This window comes from Condylostylus longicornis, unplaced genomic scaffold, assembly GCF_029603195.1.
Source record: "Condylostylus longicornis isolate FDR11 unplaced genomic scaffold, ASM2960319v2 ptg000135l, whole genome shotgun sequence".
In the NCBI taxonomy this organism is placed as follows: Eukaryota; Metazoa; Arthropoda; class Insecta; order Diptera; family Dolichopodidae; genus Condylostylus; species Condylostylus longicornis.
Genome location: NW_026578103.1, coordinates 14,847,173 through 14,860,318, shown reverse-complemented (window position 1 = coordinate 14,860,318; position 13,146 = coordinate 14,847,173). Strand labels below are relative to the sequence as shown.

General features: G+C 26.1%; 3 protein-coding genes across 9 annotated transcripts in view; 1 reads left to right on the top strand and 2 right to left on the bottom strand.

Moving 5' to 3' along the window:
- Positions 1-963: 963 nt before the first annotated feature.
- On the top strand, positions 964-1,838 carry LOC129615211 (uncharacterized). Its single transcript, XM_055530309.1, has 3 exons — positions 964-1,225; positions 1,314-1,465; positions 1,517-1,838. The coding sequence occupies exons 1-3, from the start codon at positions 1,040-1,042 to the stop codon at positions 1,785-1,787; spliced, it is 609 nt and encodes a 202-aa protein (XP_055386284.1). The 5' UTR covers positions 964-1,039; the 3' UTR covers positions 1,788-1,838.
- Positions 1,839-1,962: 124 nt separating this feature from the next.
- Positions 1,963-3,604, bottom strand: LOC129615210 (U5 small nuclear ribonucleoprotein 40 kDa protein). Its single transcript, XM_055530308.1, has 4 exons — positions 3,310-3,604; positions 3,127-3,250; positions 2,447-3,072; positions 1,963-2,383 (listed from the first exon to the last, which is right to left on the bottom strand). The coding sequence occupies exons 1-4, from the start codon at positions 3,415-3,417 to the stop codon at positions 2,207-2,209; spliced, it is 1,035 nt and encodes a 344-aa protein (XP_055386283.1). The 5' UTR covers positions 3,418-3,604; the 3' UTR covers positions 1,963-2,206.
- A 2,014-nt stretch (positions 3,605-5,618) lies between these two features.
- LOC129615473 (protein split ends) overlaps positions 5,619-13,146 on the bottom strand; it is a 77,547-nt gene continuing 70,019 nt past the window's right edge. For 5 of the 7 annotated variants that reach the window (XM_055530708.1, XM_055530707.1, XM_055530712.1 and 2 more), the window contains 7 exons: positions 12,990-13,096; positions 12,738-12,818; positions 10,678-10,790; positions 10,078-10,235; positions 9,648-9,983; positions 9,250-9,587; positions 5,619-9,118 (listed from right to left, as the gene is read on the bottom strand). In XM_055530708.1, coding sequence (XP_055386683.1) covers positions 8,831-9,118; positions 9,250-9,587; positions 9,648-9,983; positions 10,078-10,235; positions 10,678-10,790; positions 12,738-12,818; positions 12,990-13,096 — 1,421 coding nt within the window. In that variant the 3' untranslated portion in view covers positions 5,619-8,830. The remainder of the gene's footprint in view (positions 9,119-9,249; positions 9,588-9,647; positions 9,984-10,077; positions 10,236-10,677; positions 10,791-12,737; positions 12,819-12,989; positions 13,097-13,146) is intronic. The other 2 variants (XM_055530710.1, XM_055530713.1) reach the window with 2 other exon arrangements.

Here is a 13,146-nt window from a genome sequence, read left to right as displayed (position 1 = left end):
TTGTCAAATGTCATATATAAATTGCATGACATTTGACAAATGAAAACTCTGCCCGATGGTTGCAGTGATAGCAATTCTTTTGTTTTATAAAACCTTATCACCCTTATTCTGATAGTCGTATCGCATACAAATATGGCTTGAAGTGATACTATCACAACTGTAATATATGTATTTAGTCCTTCGAGCCCTGAGTTTCATCCATGCACCAGTTGAAAAAATTTATTTATTAAAAGATTATTGAAATCCAAACCGACTGACAGGCTTGTATCAATGAGAGACGCCATATGCATCCAGGCCATTAAATTTTGCAAATGTGAGAGAAACTCGGTTGTTAAGTTGAGCATTTGCATAACAGAACAGATTCACCACTTTGAACGGTTGTTGAACATTTTTCTAAGTCATTAATTCATTTAAATCATCTAAAAAAAATTGGTATAAAATAACATTTACAGTACCTAAAGCAAGTCATACACCAAATTGAAGCTAAGTGTTTAAGGTTGCCACCTGTGCTAAAATCGGGGAAACCTCCCATGTTACATCACCTAGAAAATTGGCGTTTTTTAAAAGTGAAAAGTTATAATTTCAACTTTAAGTCATGTGATTCCGAAATATGAACAGATTATAACTAATGTAGATATTCATAAGAAAGTCCTTACTCTGAGGTTTCCAAATCATATTTGGTAACGCACTTGTCTTACACAGTCGCAGAGTTGTAGTTTAAATTTCAAAAAGAAAAAAAATCATTCGAAATAGATTTTAGGCCTCTGTAGCTCTGAACCAGTTGAATTGTGAACATGAACAAAAATTTTATCTACTCATGAGGGCCTATCTATACTATAATCTTATTTTAAGGCAATAACAACTCAAGTATTACACCACCGACAACCCTAATTGATGTTGACACAACGTATTCATTCTGCAGCTTTTATTTATTTATTATCATTCTGCAGCTGCATTGTTCCGTCGCAATGTTTGACGTTTGAATTTGAGACAATGTTTTGTTTGTATATCAATATTCAATAGAGTAAATCAAAATAAAATGGCTAATTTAAAAGACGAACTTGATGAATATTTATTGTTAAATAGTGAACAAAAGAAAACCTTTAAAATCGGCTTGAAGATACCTTCAATAAGGGGAACCGATGTGGGGAAATTATTTAGAAATAACGAACCAGAAGCAAACAGTTGGTTGGAGGAAACTCAAAACAGTTGTTGCCCCAAATTGGTTTGTATCATCAACCCAAAATATAAACATAATTAATTTTCAAACTCCTAAATATGATTTTGAGAAATTTACTAGATTTAATTTACAGACACGAGTACAAAGAATACTTTGTTTTATTGCATGTTTATGTTTAGGAACATTTTTCATGGGAATGTCCATTTTTTACATACCAGTCTTAATATTAAAAGCAAGGAAATTTGCACTTCTATATACTTTAGGGAGTTTATTTTTTATATTGAGGTAAATTTTACAATAACAAATAAAAAAATTGTTATCATAAATTCATTTTAGTTTTGGTTTCTTGTTGGGATTTATGTCATTCTTTAGCTCAATGCTTTCTAAACAACGATTAGGAATATCTGTGACATATGCTGGATCATTGATCGCAACCCTGTATTTTGCTATTATTGTTCACAGTACAGCACTAACTGTGGTATTTGCTGTAACACAAGTAATCTCTTTGTTGTTTTTGGTAATTAATGAAATACCAGGAAGAGCGACGGGATTAAAATTTTTCGGAAAATTAATCAAAACTGGAGTTTCTGAAACACTACCTGTTTAAAATAAATAATGTCAACATAGTTTTTATATTAAATTCTTATTTTTAAACTAATTTAAATGCAATCTTCTTAATTAGAGATTTTAATATTGTAAATTTTACGAAAAAATTGTTGAATTTAAAATACAGGTGTATTTATGTTCTTATGTGCCTTATAAGCACAAATTATACAATCTTGTTTCTGCAAACTAAAATCTTATAATGTTATGTTATTTAAAGGAAAAGGTTTGGTATTATGAAATCTCAACAGCTTTCTCATTTTCGTATTCAATACAATTGCTTTATTACCTTACAAAAATGAAAACCTTTGTTATTTCAATACATTTAAGGGACTGTGGTTTCATAATTTTTTGTTGTACATTAACAAACATTATAAAAGAGAGTTAATCTTTTCTCATATATTATGTAAGCTTATATATTATTCATTCTATTTCTCCCATGTACAATGTTTTGTCGCTGGACGCAGAAAGTATTATAGGTTCATTTTTGTGAAAATCTACATCATTAACACTCCCATTGTGGCCTGGCAATTTATATAATATTCTTCTGCTTGTAGTGTCCCAAACGTAAACGTAACGATCTGCTGAGCCAGATGATATCTTGGAAAAAAAAAAAGAATTAAACCCTTACAAATTTTTCATAGCGGAAACTATCTTAATTACTTTACTACCATCCAAGGACCATGCACATCTCAATAAGTTTTTTTCAAAATTATGTTGATGCCCCCCAAAAATTTTTACACATCTCTCCGCGGGAGCATAAGGTCTGATATCCCATATTCTTAAAGTATTATCCATTGAATTTGAAAGTAAATAGGATCCATCTGGTGATAAAGATAAGCCGGTAATTGTATCTGCATGTCCTCGCAGCTTATAAACAATTTCATTTTTTCTAGAGTCCCAAACTTTAATATCATTATCAATGCCGCCAGATATTATTAAATCTCCAACGTCATTAAAACAAACTGCCGTCACTGGATAGTTATTTTCAAAAGTCTGTACTGAAAATTTTTTCCTGGCATCCCACATCTTGATAGTTTTATCATCTGAACCCGAGCACAGCATTTGTACTCCCCGCCGCGTTCTTTGAACGGAATTGACAAAGTTTTGATGCCCTTTCATTTTCCTTACACGCATTCCAGTAGTAATATCCCATATTGCCAAAGTTTTGTCAGTAGAACAAGTGTATATCTCAGTTCCGTCTGTGTTAAAATGTGCTTCCATAACAGCTCCAGTATGCCCACTCAAATTCATTATATTATCACATTCATCATATACATTCCAAAGCCCTACAAAAAATTTATTAACAAATATATTTTCTCAGTTACAGCTTCATAATTTACAAATTTGTCTATCAAATCCAGAAGAGACAAGAAAATCACCACTTGGGTGGAATTCACAACAGTATAATTCTCCCTGATGGCCTTCCAACAACATAATGGGCGCTAATAAGCTAGATGTTCGGGCCTATAAAATTAGTGTTATTTTTTTTTAGTCGTATAAAATATTTATTAAAAGACACTTACTGTTTCAACAACCGCTTTGTCCCTATTAGAATACTGATACAACTCATTTTTAGCCTTTTTTGTCTCTGGAACAATGGCTAGTGCACTAGACGGTCTTTTATATGCCATTAAAAACAAAACTTTTTAGGTTAATGATAATGAAAATCACTCTCAAACAGTACAACTTAAAATATTACACTTTCTTTTGAAAATTATTTTGCACAAATTCAACTAAAATAATTGCATGTACTTAAAAATTTCTTTTTAGGTATTGTATTGTTTCTAGAATCTAAATGCCATTCGATTGAAACGTTTGTTTATACTGCAGCATTAATAAACAAGGCAATTTAAGATTTTGGTTGTCAAACTGACAGCTGAAGGCATTACGTCATCGCCATCTATATTGACAAGAAAATTACTATAAAATTGAATTCGGGTGCTTGCTTTTTATATTTAAATTATTTTTATAGTAAGTGTGCTGGACCCTCGTGCAAAAATTACGAAGAAAAAAAAACTGGATAAAAAAATTAAAAATTTTACAAATCCTAAAGATGGAATTTTAAAAGTGAAGTAGTTAAGTGATTGCGGAGTAAACAATAAATCAAAATTTAAAAATGCAAAATATGTTCCGAATATTTTGTCGACAATGATTATAGATTGCAAAGATATTTTATTAAATGCAACTATTGATAAAAACCGTCTGAAGCCCTACCAACTCAAAATCTAGTGTGTTTAAAAAATTCATTTACAAAAAAATTGTATGCGTTGGGTTATATTAAAATTTTACTTTCAAAAGAAAATACGTTATGTATCAATATTGAAATAACAAAAAATATCGCTTTCTGCAGAAACACAAGGAAAAATAACAGAGTAGTTGTTTCCACGTTGGAGAACTATTGTTTTCTATGTCGGAGAGAGAGGTTTTGCAAAATTCGACCAATTAAGATAACTGAAACCTGCAAAATCTCGGATTAAAATATTCGAATGGAGCATTAGAAAAATTGCAAACAACAATTAGTAATATGTCAAAAAATATTATCTGATACATGTAATGATTCAGTCCTATCATGAATTGCATTCGTAGCTCTGAGTTTCCGAAAATTACAATTTTCATATTGTCAATTCTGAATTACTAAAACTCTACTCCGAATATTCGTAATGGAGTAATAAAGTAAAATTCATAGTAAAAATAAACCTTTAAAGTCTACGAAAAAATAGTCACACATAAAAAGCCAAAATTTGAATTTTTTTGTTTGAGTTTGAGTTACTCTAACATAGCTACAGGAAATGAGTTCATATTTGCTAAAAAAAAATGTTTTCCCAGTTTTCAAAAACATTCAAAAACTAAAAAAACTGCAAACCTTTTACTGAAGTGAAAGATCAAACTTTAATGAAAGCTGTTTACTGAATTAGCAACAAAAGTATATAAATAAACATTTGACAGTTAGTTTGTTATTCTTAGAATTCCGCGAGTGGAATTCATGATGGGGCTGATGATCTTATTTTAAACAGAGTTTTGTAAAAAAAATTATGAAGTAAAAGAAAACTCTATGAAAAAATTATTATGATAGCAACGATGACAGTTAGGATATTTCTTCGGGTACGTAACTGTCAAATTTTTATTTTAGAACATATTATATTATTGAAATATCCAACGAACGGTGATTAAACTAAAAATTTGGGTGCCACGTTAACTTAGGTGGAGCATTTGTTCTCGGTTCAACATGTTGATGAACTTGAATTGGGCTGTATATATGAATTATGTTATTCAAGCTTTAAAAATTGGTTGTAAATTGGGATATTTTGTGCATTTTATTTGCTTTCTCCAAAAAGTAGGACTCAAATTCCGCACCGCACGAAGGCTGTTTTACAACTTAAATTAATGGACGGTAAATCTAATTAAACAAAAAAAAAAGGAAAACCAACATACTTAAAATAGAAATTGTTAGAAATGTCCCTTAGCCAAACAATTTGCAGATATTTAAAATTTAAAGAAAGGTAACGGACAGTGCATCTATCTCAAAAATATTGCTCTTTTTTTATAATGGATCTTATGAAAAAAAAATCAATTTTTTTCTAATTAGTTTGTTTAAATATTTTTTGAGTATTTACTATAACATTATGTATGTACATACATACATATGTAGATTTAGTTTAATGTTCAATGGTGTTAAAATTTTGTCAATGAAAATTAAAACTTTGCATTTTTCAATTAAATTTTATATTTTTATTAATTTCTTTCTCATAAAATTTTTGTTTTTTTTTCTTTTCTTTTATTTTAACATTAATTATTTACATTTTTTTTATATAATTTTAATAATAGTAATTAATATTATAGGTGTGCATAAGCAAATTCATATGTATATATATGTATACATATATATTAATGTATATGGGTATATATTTATATTTACATTTATAAATTTTTTTAAAATAAAATTTATTTTACATATTTTTATATAGTTCTTTTTATTATTATTTTCTTAATTAAATTATTTATAATTATTCATTTTTTCTACACGAATTTTTCACGATTTTTTTTTTTTTTTTGCATAATTATTTATATTAATTTTTAGGTTATTCTTAAATTAATAAAACTATTCTAGAATTTAATAAAATGATAAGTGAAGTAAATATTTTTATGTATAAACATAAGTAGTGTGTATTTGTTAATGAAATTAAGCATAGAAATTAATTATGAATATTTTCCAACAATCTAGTACCCTTAATTGAAAAAAAAATGAATTGATAACTGTAGTAAAATATTTGAGCAAAAATTATAGGAAAGGCCCTATAATATATCGTATAAGCTCAATTAGAAGTTTCTATTTTCAAATAAAAACAAATTTTCCGATTTTATAGTCTGGTCTTCGAGGCATGAATATTTTCGAATAATAATTATATTTGAGGTGAATTAAAAATTAAAATTTCTGAGACTTGCAAAAATAAACAAAAACAAAACAGATATCTGAATTAACAGTTTTAAATATTTTCGACAATTTCAAACATAATAAAATGATTATTCAATTTCCAAAAATTTTGAGACTTTTTAAAAATATTTTGACGCATACTGGAATTTTTTATCGTGTGTGCATTCAAAAAATAACTAAAAATGAAAAACAAGCGAAAATTTAGAAACTATTTCTAGAAAAATAAACCTGTTTTTCGAACTTTTCAATATTTGATATATAAATTCATAAATTTTTAATTTTTCTATAGTTTTTTCGAAAAATAAATGAACATCTTTATAAAATATTAGTAAACAATAATAAAGCGATCATAATTTTTTTTTGCCACGCCAAACCAATAATAATTTAAAAAAATTTTCAAGAATTTACTATAATTCCAATTTAACTATTGTTTACTATTTATTGTAGTATTAACTACAACTATTTGAAAAATGAAATATTTATTTATTTTTATTTTATATTTTTTTATTATTCTGTTTTATGGTAAAATTTAAAATTATTATTTTAAATTTTATAGTTTTCTTTTTAAGGTACTAAGAGAGGGAAAGAAAAAAATTATTATTTTGTAGTAGAAAAATTATAAAATAAAGTAGAGGAAAATTCACAAAAAAATATATTTAATATAAATAAATAAAAAATAAAATATTAAATATTAAAATTATATATATATATAATATGCATATGCTATTATTATTTTTTTTTTGATTGGTGGAAAACCTAAATTACTTCTTTTGTTGTTCTAAATAAAAATCTGAGATCAAAAATAATTAACATTTATTAAATAATAAATTTTAACCATTTAATTCATCTTTAACTGTTCGTATGTATATATGTATAAATATGTATAAATATATATATATTTATTAATTCATATATGTACATATATTTATATTTATTTATGAAGTTTTATATCTAAAAATATTACAACGATTTTTTTTAATTTTTTTTGTTTTTTTTTTTGTATATATATATATATTTTTTTTTATTTCTACATACCCTATACTCGCTCTTTTCATTTTGTTTTATTTTTTTATTTTTTTTTTTTTAATTTAATTTTAAATTTTTAAATATATAATAATATGTACAGACTACAGACTTATATTTAATTATAAGTGTGAAAGAATTTTTATGAATTTTTTTTATGTAATTTTAATAATGGGTAAATAATCTAAATTGATGAAATTGATTTTGATTTTTTCATTGATTTCTTCTTCAAATCTTGTGGTTCATTAACATCGACATAGTTATTAATATAGAATTATACATGTATTTTTTTTTATTACAAAAATTTCTAGTAAACATGCACTCATTCTCATACATTATATCACAAACACACGTATAATATAGTATATATATTTATATATTTATTATTTTACATTCTTAATATTATATTTAATATTAATAATATACAAAAAAAAAATATACATATAATATGTCTCTGTTATTTGATTTATTTTATGTAATTTGTTTATTTTATGTACGATCGTCTTACTTATTCATTTAATATTAAGTAATAATATATTAAAAATTCTAATATATTATTGTATACAATTTTTAAGTGGATTTTTTATTAGACTTTAATAAGTTTGTACATAAAATAAACAGTTTTGTATACACATAAATACTATACAAAGTTCAGTGTCATTATTTTTTGTTTTTTATTTTATTTTAGGTTTTGTTTTTCTTTTTTTTTTTAATTGCAACATAATTATGTATGTGGTTCTATTCTACGCATTGCATTTTTCTATTTACATAACAAAATTTTTACATTCTTATTTTTTTCTACTATACAAATTTATAATAAACGACGTTTTCATATTTATGTCATAAATACAAAAAATATATTAAACAATTTTTATCTTTTTCATATAAAATAAGAAAGAAGAATATAATAGATATTTAAATTTGCTAGCTAATATTTTTAAAAGATGATTAATTTTAGTTTATATTGCAGTTATTTATATTTTTTTTCTGGAGGTCATTTTACAATGAATTATATATCAAAAATAGTGCATTTTATTTCGTTTTTATTTTTTTTATTGAAATTTTAAGAAAAAAAAAATATCTTAAGTTTAACTCAGAATCACTGAAAATGAAATTTCAAACTACGTTGAGTTTTCCAATTTTACATCCAGTGTTATGAAATATCATTTATATATTTAGCACTGGAATGAAATAAGGGAAAAGTAAATAGTTTTATTATATAAACATAAATAAATACATTATTTTTGATATATGTATTTTGATGCTGTGAGCTTATTATAATATTATGTATCTGGTAAAAGTTTATTAACATTTCAATCATGTAAAAAATATCGTTTTCATATTAAAAAAAAAAACTTTTAAAAAGTTCTTTATAGACTTAAATTTAATTGGTGTTAATATTTTTTTTTTCTTTTGTAATTTTTTTTTTCTTTTATGTTATGCTGTTTTTTCTATTTTGAAATTTTTGTCTCTGTTGAATTCATATTAATTTATTTCAGCCTCTGAGGGGGTATTCGGTAAACTATACCTTATGAAGTACAAAAACATTTACTGCTCCTAAAAATATTGCTTTACCTCTTATATAAAATTTAAACAGTAGCAATAACTATCAATAAATGAGCTATTTCAGCAACACGATGTTTTAAATCTGGTGCCGCACGTTCTAAATTTTCGTTCGCAAAGTCACATGATGGGAAAATGTGAACAACATAAGCTGGTTGTTCACTTCCTGGTAAAGGTATATTTACTATTCCGGCAGCCATTTTTTGTTGCAAATATGTTATAAAGCCAGTTTGTAAATTTCGAGATTGCTGTAAAACATCCATATGATCTCGGCCACAAGGTAATGCTAGTAGCATGCAGTGTTCATTTTCATACTAAAATATTTTAATTATGAAAATCAATTGATTTGATATATAATTGGACTGCTAATATTTATTAAAATTTTGTATTTAGAAATTATTTTTGTACTTTAGTTTCAAATTTTGAAAACCACATAAATGCTTACCTGCATTTTCTTCGTAACTCCTTCCAATTGAACTTGTTCTAGTCTCATGCGTTGTGCAATACGCAAAGGTGGAGTGCTACCATCACTATTGCATGGTAAAGATCCTCTTGCCACCAGAGGATTTCCAAATACAAAATGCATTTGAACAGCTGCTTGATCTGTTTTTAAAGCTAATAAACCTTGCCACATTACAGGATAACGTTGTAACAGAGTAAGCAAAGAATCAGCTTGTGGTGGCACTTGACTGGCATGTGGAGGTGTTGCAACCTGAAAGCTCCGTCCACCTGAGGTAGGTATTACTGGTACTAGGCTACCATGACTAGGCATGCTTGTATGTCCTGATTAAAACAATTTTGTTAAATAAATTAAATGAAATATTTTAATAATATATATTTCACCTCCTGGAATTGAAATTCTTTCCTTTTCTCGTTGCTCTCGTTCTCTTTGTTCCCGTTCACGTTGTCGTTCCCTTTCAATTGTTTTTGGATGCATATGAACCAAAGTTCCAGAAACTGGAGCTAATTGAGATGGTGATGGTTGTGGTGGTAAAGAACTGTAATTATGTGATGGACCGGCTGGTGGAGGTGGACCTATATTATGAGTTGGACGATGTGCTGGTGGTGGTTCTGTTGGTAACTGCCTCAAATTTTCAAAATATCTAGGCCCCACCTCTGGGAAATGGGGATGAGGTATTCGACTGCCATGTATATACACTTGAGCAGCTTGAGGAGAATCTAAATTAGTAATAAAAGTTGTTTATTTGACGTTCTTATTTTTGTTCTTTATAATTATGTCTGTAAGTTTATATGTATTTGTATATATACATACCATTAGTTTGATCTTGTGGACTCTGCAAACCATGGGGTATGGCTATCAATCTTGGTCCACTACCTGGTCTGCGTAATTCTAATGGGGGACTAGATGCAATTGAATCTTCCATTTCAACCAATTCTTTTTGTTCTGTCAATCCAGGTATTAGGGGAGACCTACATTTGAAAAAGTAAAATATATTTTTTAAAAATTTCGAATTATATTCTCACATTTAGTTTATTTTTTATAATTAAGGAATCAACAACAATTCGGTAGTAATTTACTTATATTTCTGTCAGATGTAATAATATTGTTTATTAAAATATTTTTTTTCAAATGAGTTCAAATTGAAAAAATTGAAATAGGAGTAATTTACAAACTGTTATTAAATTACTGTATTTTAACTCAATAAATAGTTACATTGAACAAAATTTAATGTTTAATCCCCTTAAGACCTAAACTATCGGTGATGCGTTTGGTTTATTTTAATTTATAAAGATTTAGTTCATGATTTTTAAGTTAAGATTTTTAATTTAATTTGTTAATAAATTATACTTATATTGAATCTTGTACTAATTATTATAAGATAATAAAAACCATCAAATATCAACTACAAACCTGGATATATAAGGTAATCTTGCTTGATGATCTCGCAAATATTGTTGATAAATAATATAATGTTCCTTTGGTATTGCTCCTCTAATTTGATTTGAGGCAAATGATCCTTCGCTCTATAACAGTCAAAATACATAATGTGTTTAACAATAATTACTCAGACTTATATATAATACTACGAAAAAAATATTATTTAAATGGTTTAATTTTTTAATTCAAAAAAAAAAGACTCTGAACTTATCAATTAAAAGACTTTTTGAGACTACGTAAAAATATGGGACAATTTCTTACAAAACGAAATTTATAATTAATTACTCTTAACTAAAATGTAAGTTCATACTGTCAAAAACTAAAAACAAGAAAAACAAAAAAGTTTGATTATAATTCATACGCAAAATATAAAATATAAGATGCGATAATATATAAAAACCCGAATTTAGGCTTATTGTTGAAAATTGTGGAGACTGTAATTTCGCGCAATATAATAGACTGACATATTTAATTTTTTATACTTGCAATGACCAGTTCTTACTTGGCTACGCACCAAAAATTGTTGCATACAAATCATACGGAATCTTTTATTTACATTGTTAACATAATATAATTTAATTTTAATTCTGCGATGGGTCAAAAGGTTGTATATTATATATAATGGACTTCAAAATAACAGTTTTATAACAGTTATTAAAAGGTGACCCGTAAAAAAAGTAACAAAAACCTTTAAAAGAAGAAAACAGCGTTAAATGCTAATACCTTTTCATTTCAATTTTTGATAGTGATGAAAATCGATACATATGAAAATAAGAATAATTTCAAAAAATTTTAAATTTGACTGGTAATGTCCTACATAAATATGCTATATTGTGTGGTAAAATCAATGTGATAGTAACAGTTCATTTAGATTTACAAAATATGTATTAAACAACAAAATAGAAAAAAAAAACAAAGTATTTTGTTTTTTTCTACCATACTTTAAATTTTAAAAAGCTTTAATTATTGAAATTTCAAGACTCGAAAATTGATGCCAATAAATTAACTTTTCTTCACAATTTCATACATTTTTAAGTCAGTATAAGGCCATATACACACATACATATATCTGTCAGGCCATCAAGCTGAAATTATTTTCCGAAATTTTGATTCGGAAAAAAGTACAACAACAACTCTCAATGTTTTATGTTTTCGAAGTACGCCGATTGAAATATTTTTTTATTTGTAAAATTTTTGAGTATTCTTTATGATTTTCAGCTTATTTAGTATAGTTTTGAAAGCCGTCTAGTTTATAATAATTTTTTTGTTTTTTTTTCTTTAATTTCTCTTTAAATTCTATTTCTTATTCAAAAATTTTACTCTGTATATAAGGGTAGTGCTCTTCTATTTGAAAAACAAGAAAGGTTGTCTGCGCTAAAAATTGCAATTTTTTTTTTTAAATGCATTTTTTAGATGGAATTTACCAAGCAATTTTTTCGAAATATAAATTTTAAATTTAAAAAATATGTAGAATCAGTAGAGCCAAAAATACTGATCAATTTAATTCCATTTAACTCCATATAAATTTGGAATCTCTGAGCTTGATGGTCTGATAGATATATATGGCATTAGTCCGTTTAAAATTATAAAAATAATTGTATAACGTAAGAACACTTAACAGAAAATCAAGGGAGACGCCATAAGAACATAATTTGACTTTGGGACATGTACGGTGACAATTTCAAAATTTTTTATTAAAAAATTTTTAAATCCAATCCAAATCAAATTTTCCGTCTAATAGTAGAAGTTAAATTTCTTATATTGATTTTTATTATGTCGAATAAAATGGCATAATTTCTTTTTTTAAAAACCTATAAAAATTTCACAAAAAAAAAAAAAGGAATGCCGAGAAAAAAGGAAAATATCCTGGTATTTTTATTATTTATAGTCTTTTCATGTTCTTTTAATCTCTTTTAAAAGTTAAAAATGGAAGATCAATTTATGAAAGAAGGGCTGAAAAGGAAAGGGTTTCATTTTACAAAACAATGAACTGAAAAAAGTGAATAGTTTGAGAAAACATTTTTAATTATTACCGGTGTTATTAATGAAGCCTGCTGATGAGCAGGAGGAGGACTCTTCGAATGATTTGTATTATAATTCCCGATTTCATGCTGCTTTTTATAAGAATTGAAAAAAATATTTAAAAAAAAAATATGTTTTATATAAGTAAGTGTATATTATAGTTATAAATATATGTAAATGATTTGTAAACTAATTAAAATTGAATTGAATTTTTAATAATAAGAATAAATTAAAGAACGGAATAAAATAATGAATAAACTTACAGAATTGGTATCGAAAGTGGGTATAGGAATCCCTGGTTGTATCATATGAGTTCTATTTTGCCCTTGAGGACTTATTGTTGGTACTGATACACGCATATTGTTAGCTCCTAATGTTAAATAGGTCGAAAAAAATTGATTAAAATATATTCGATTTTAT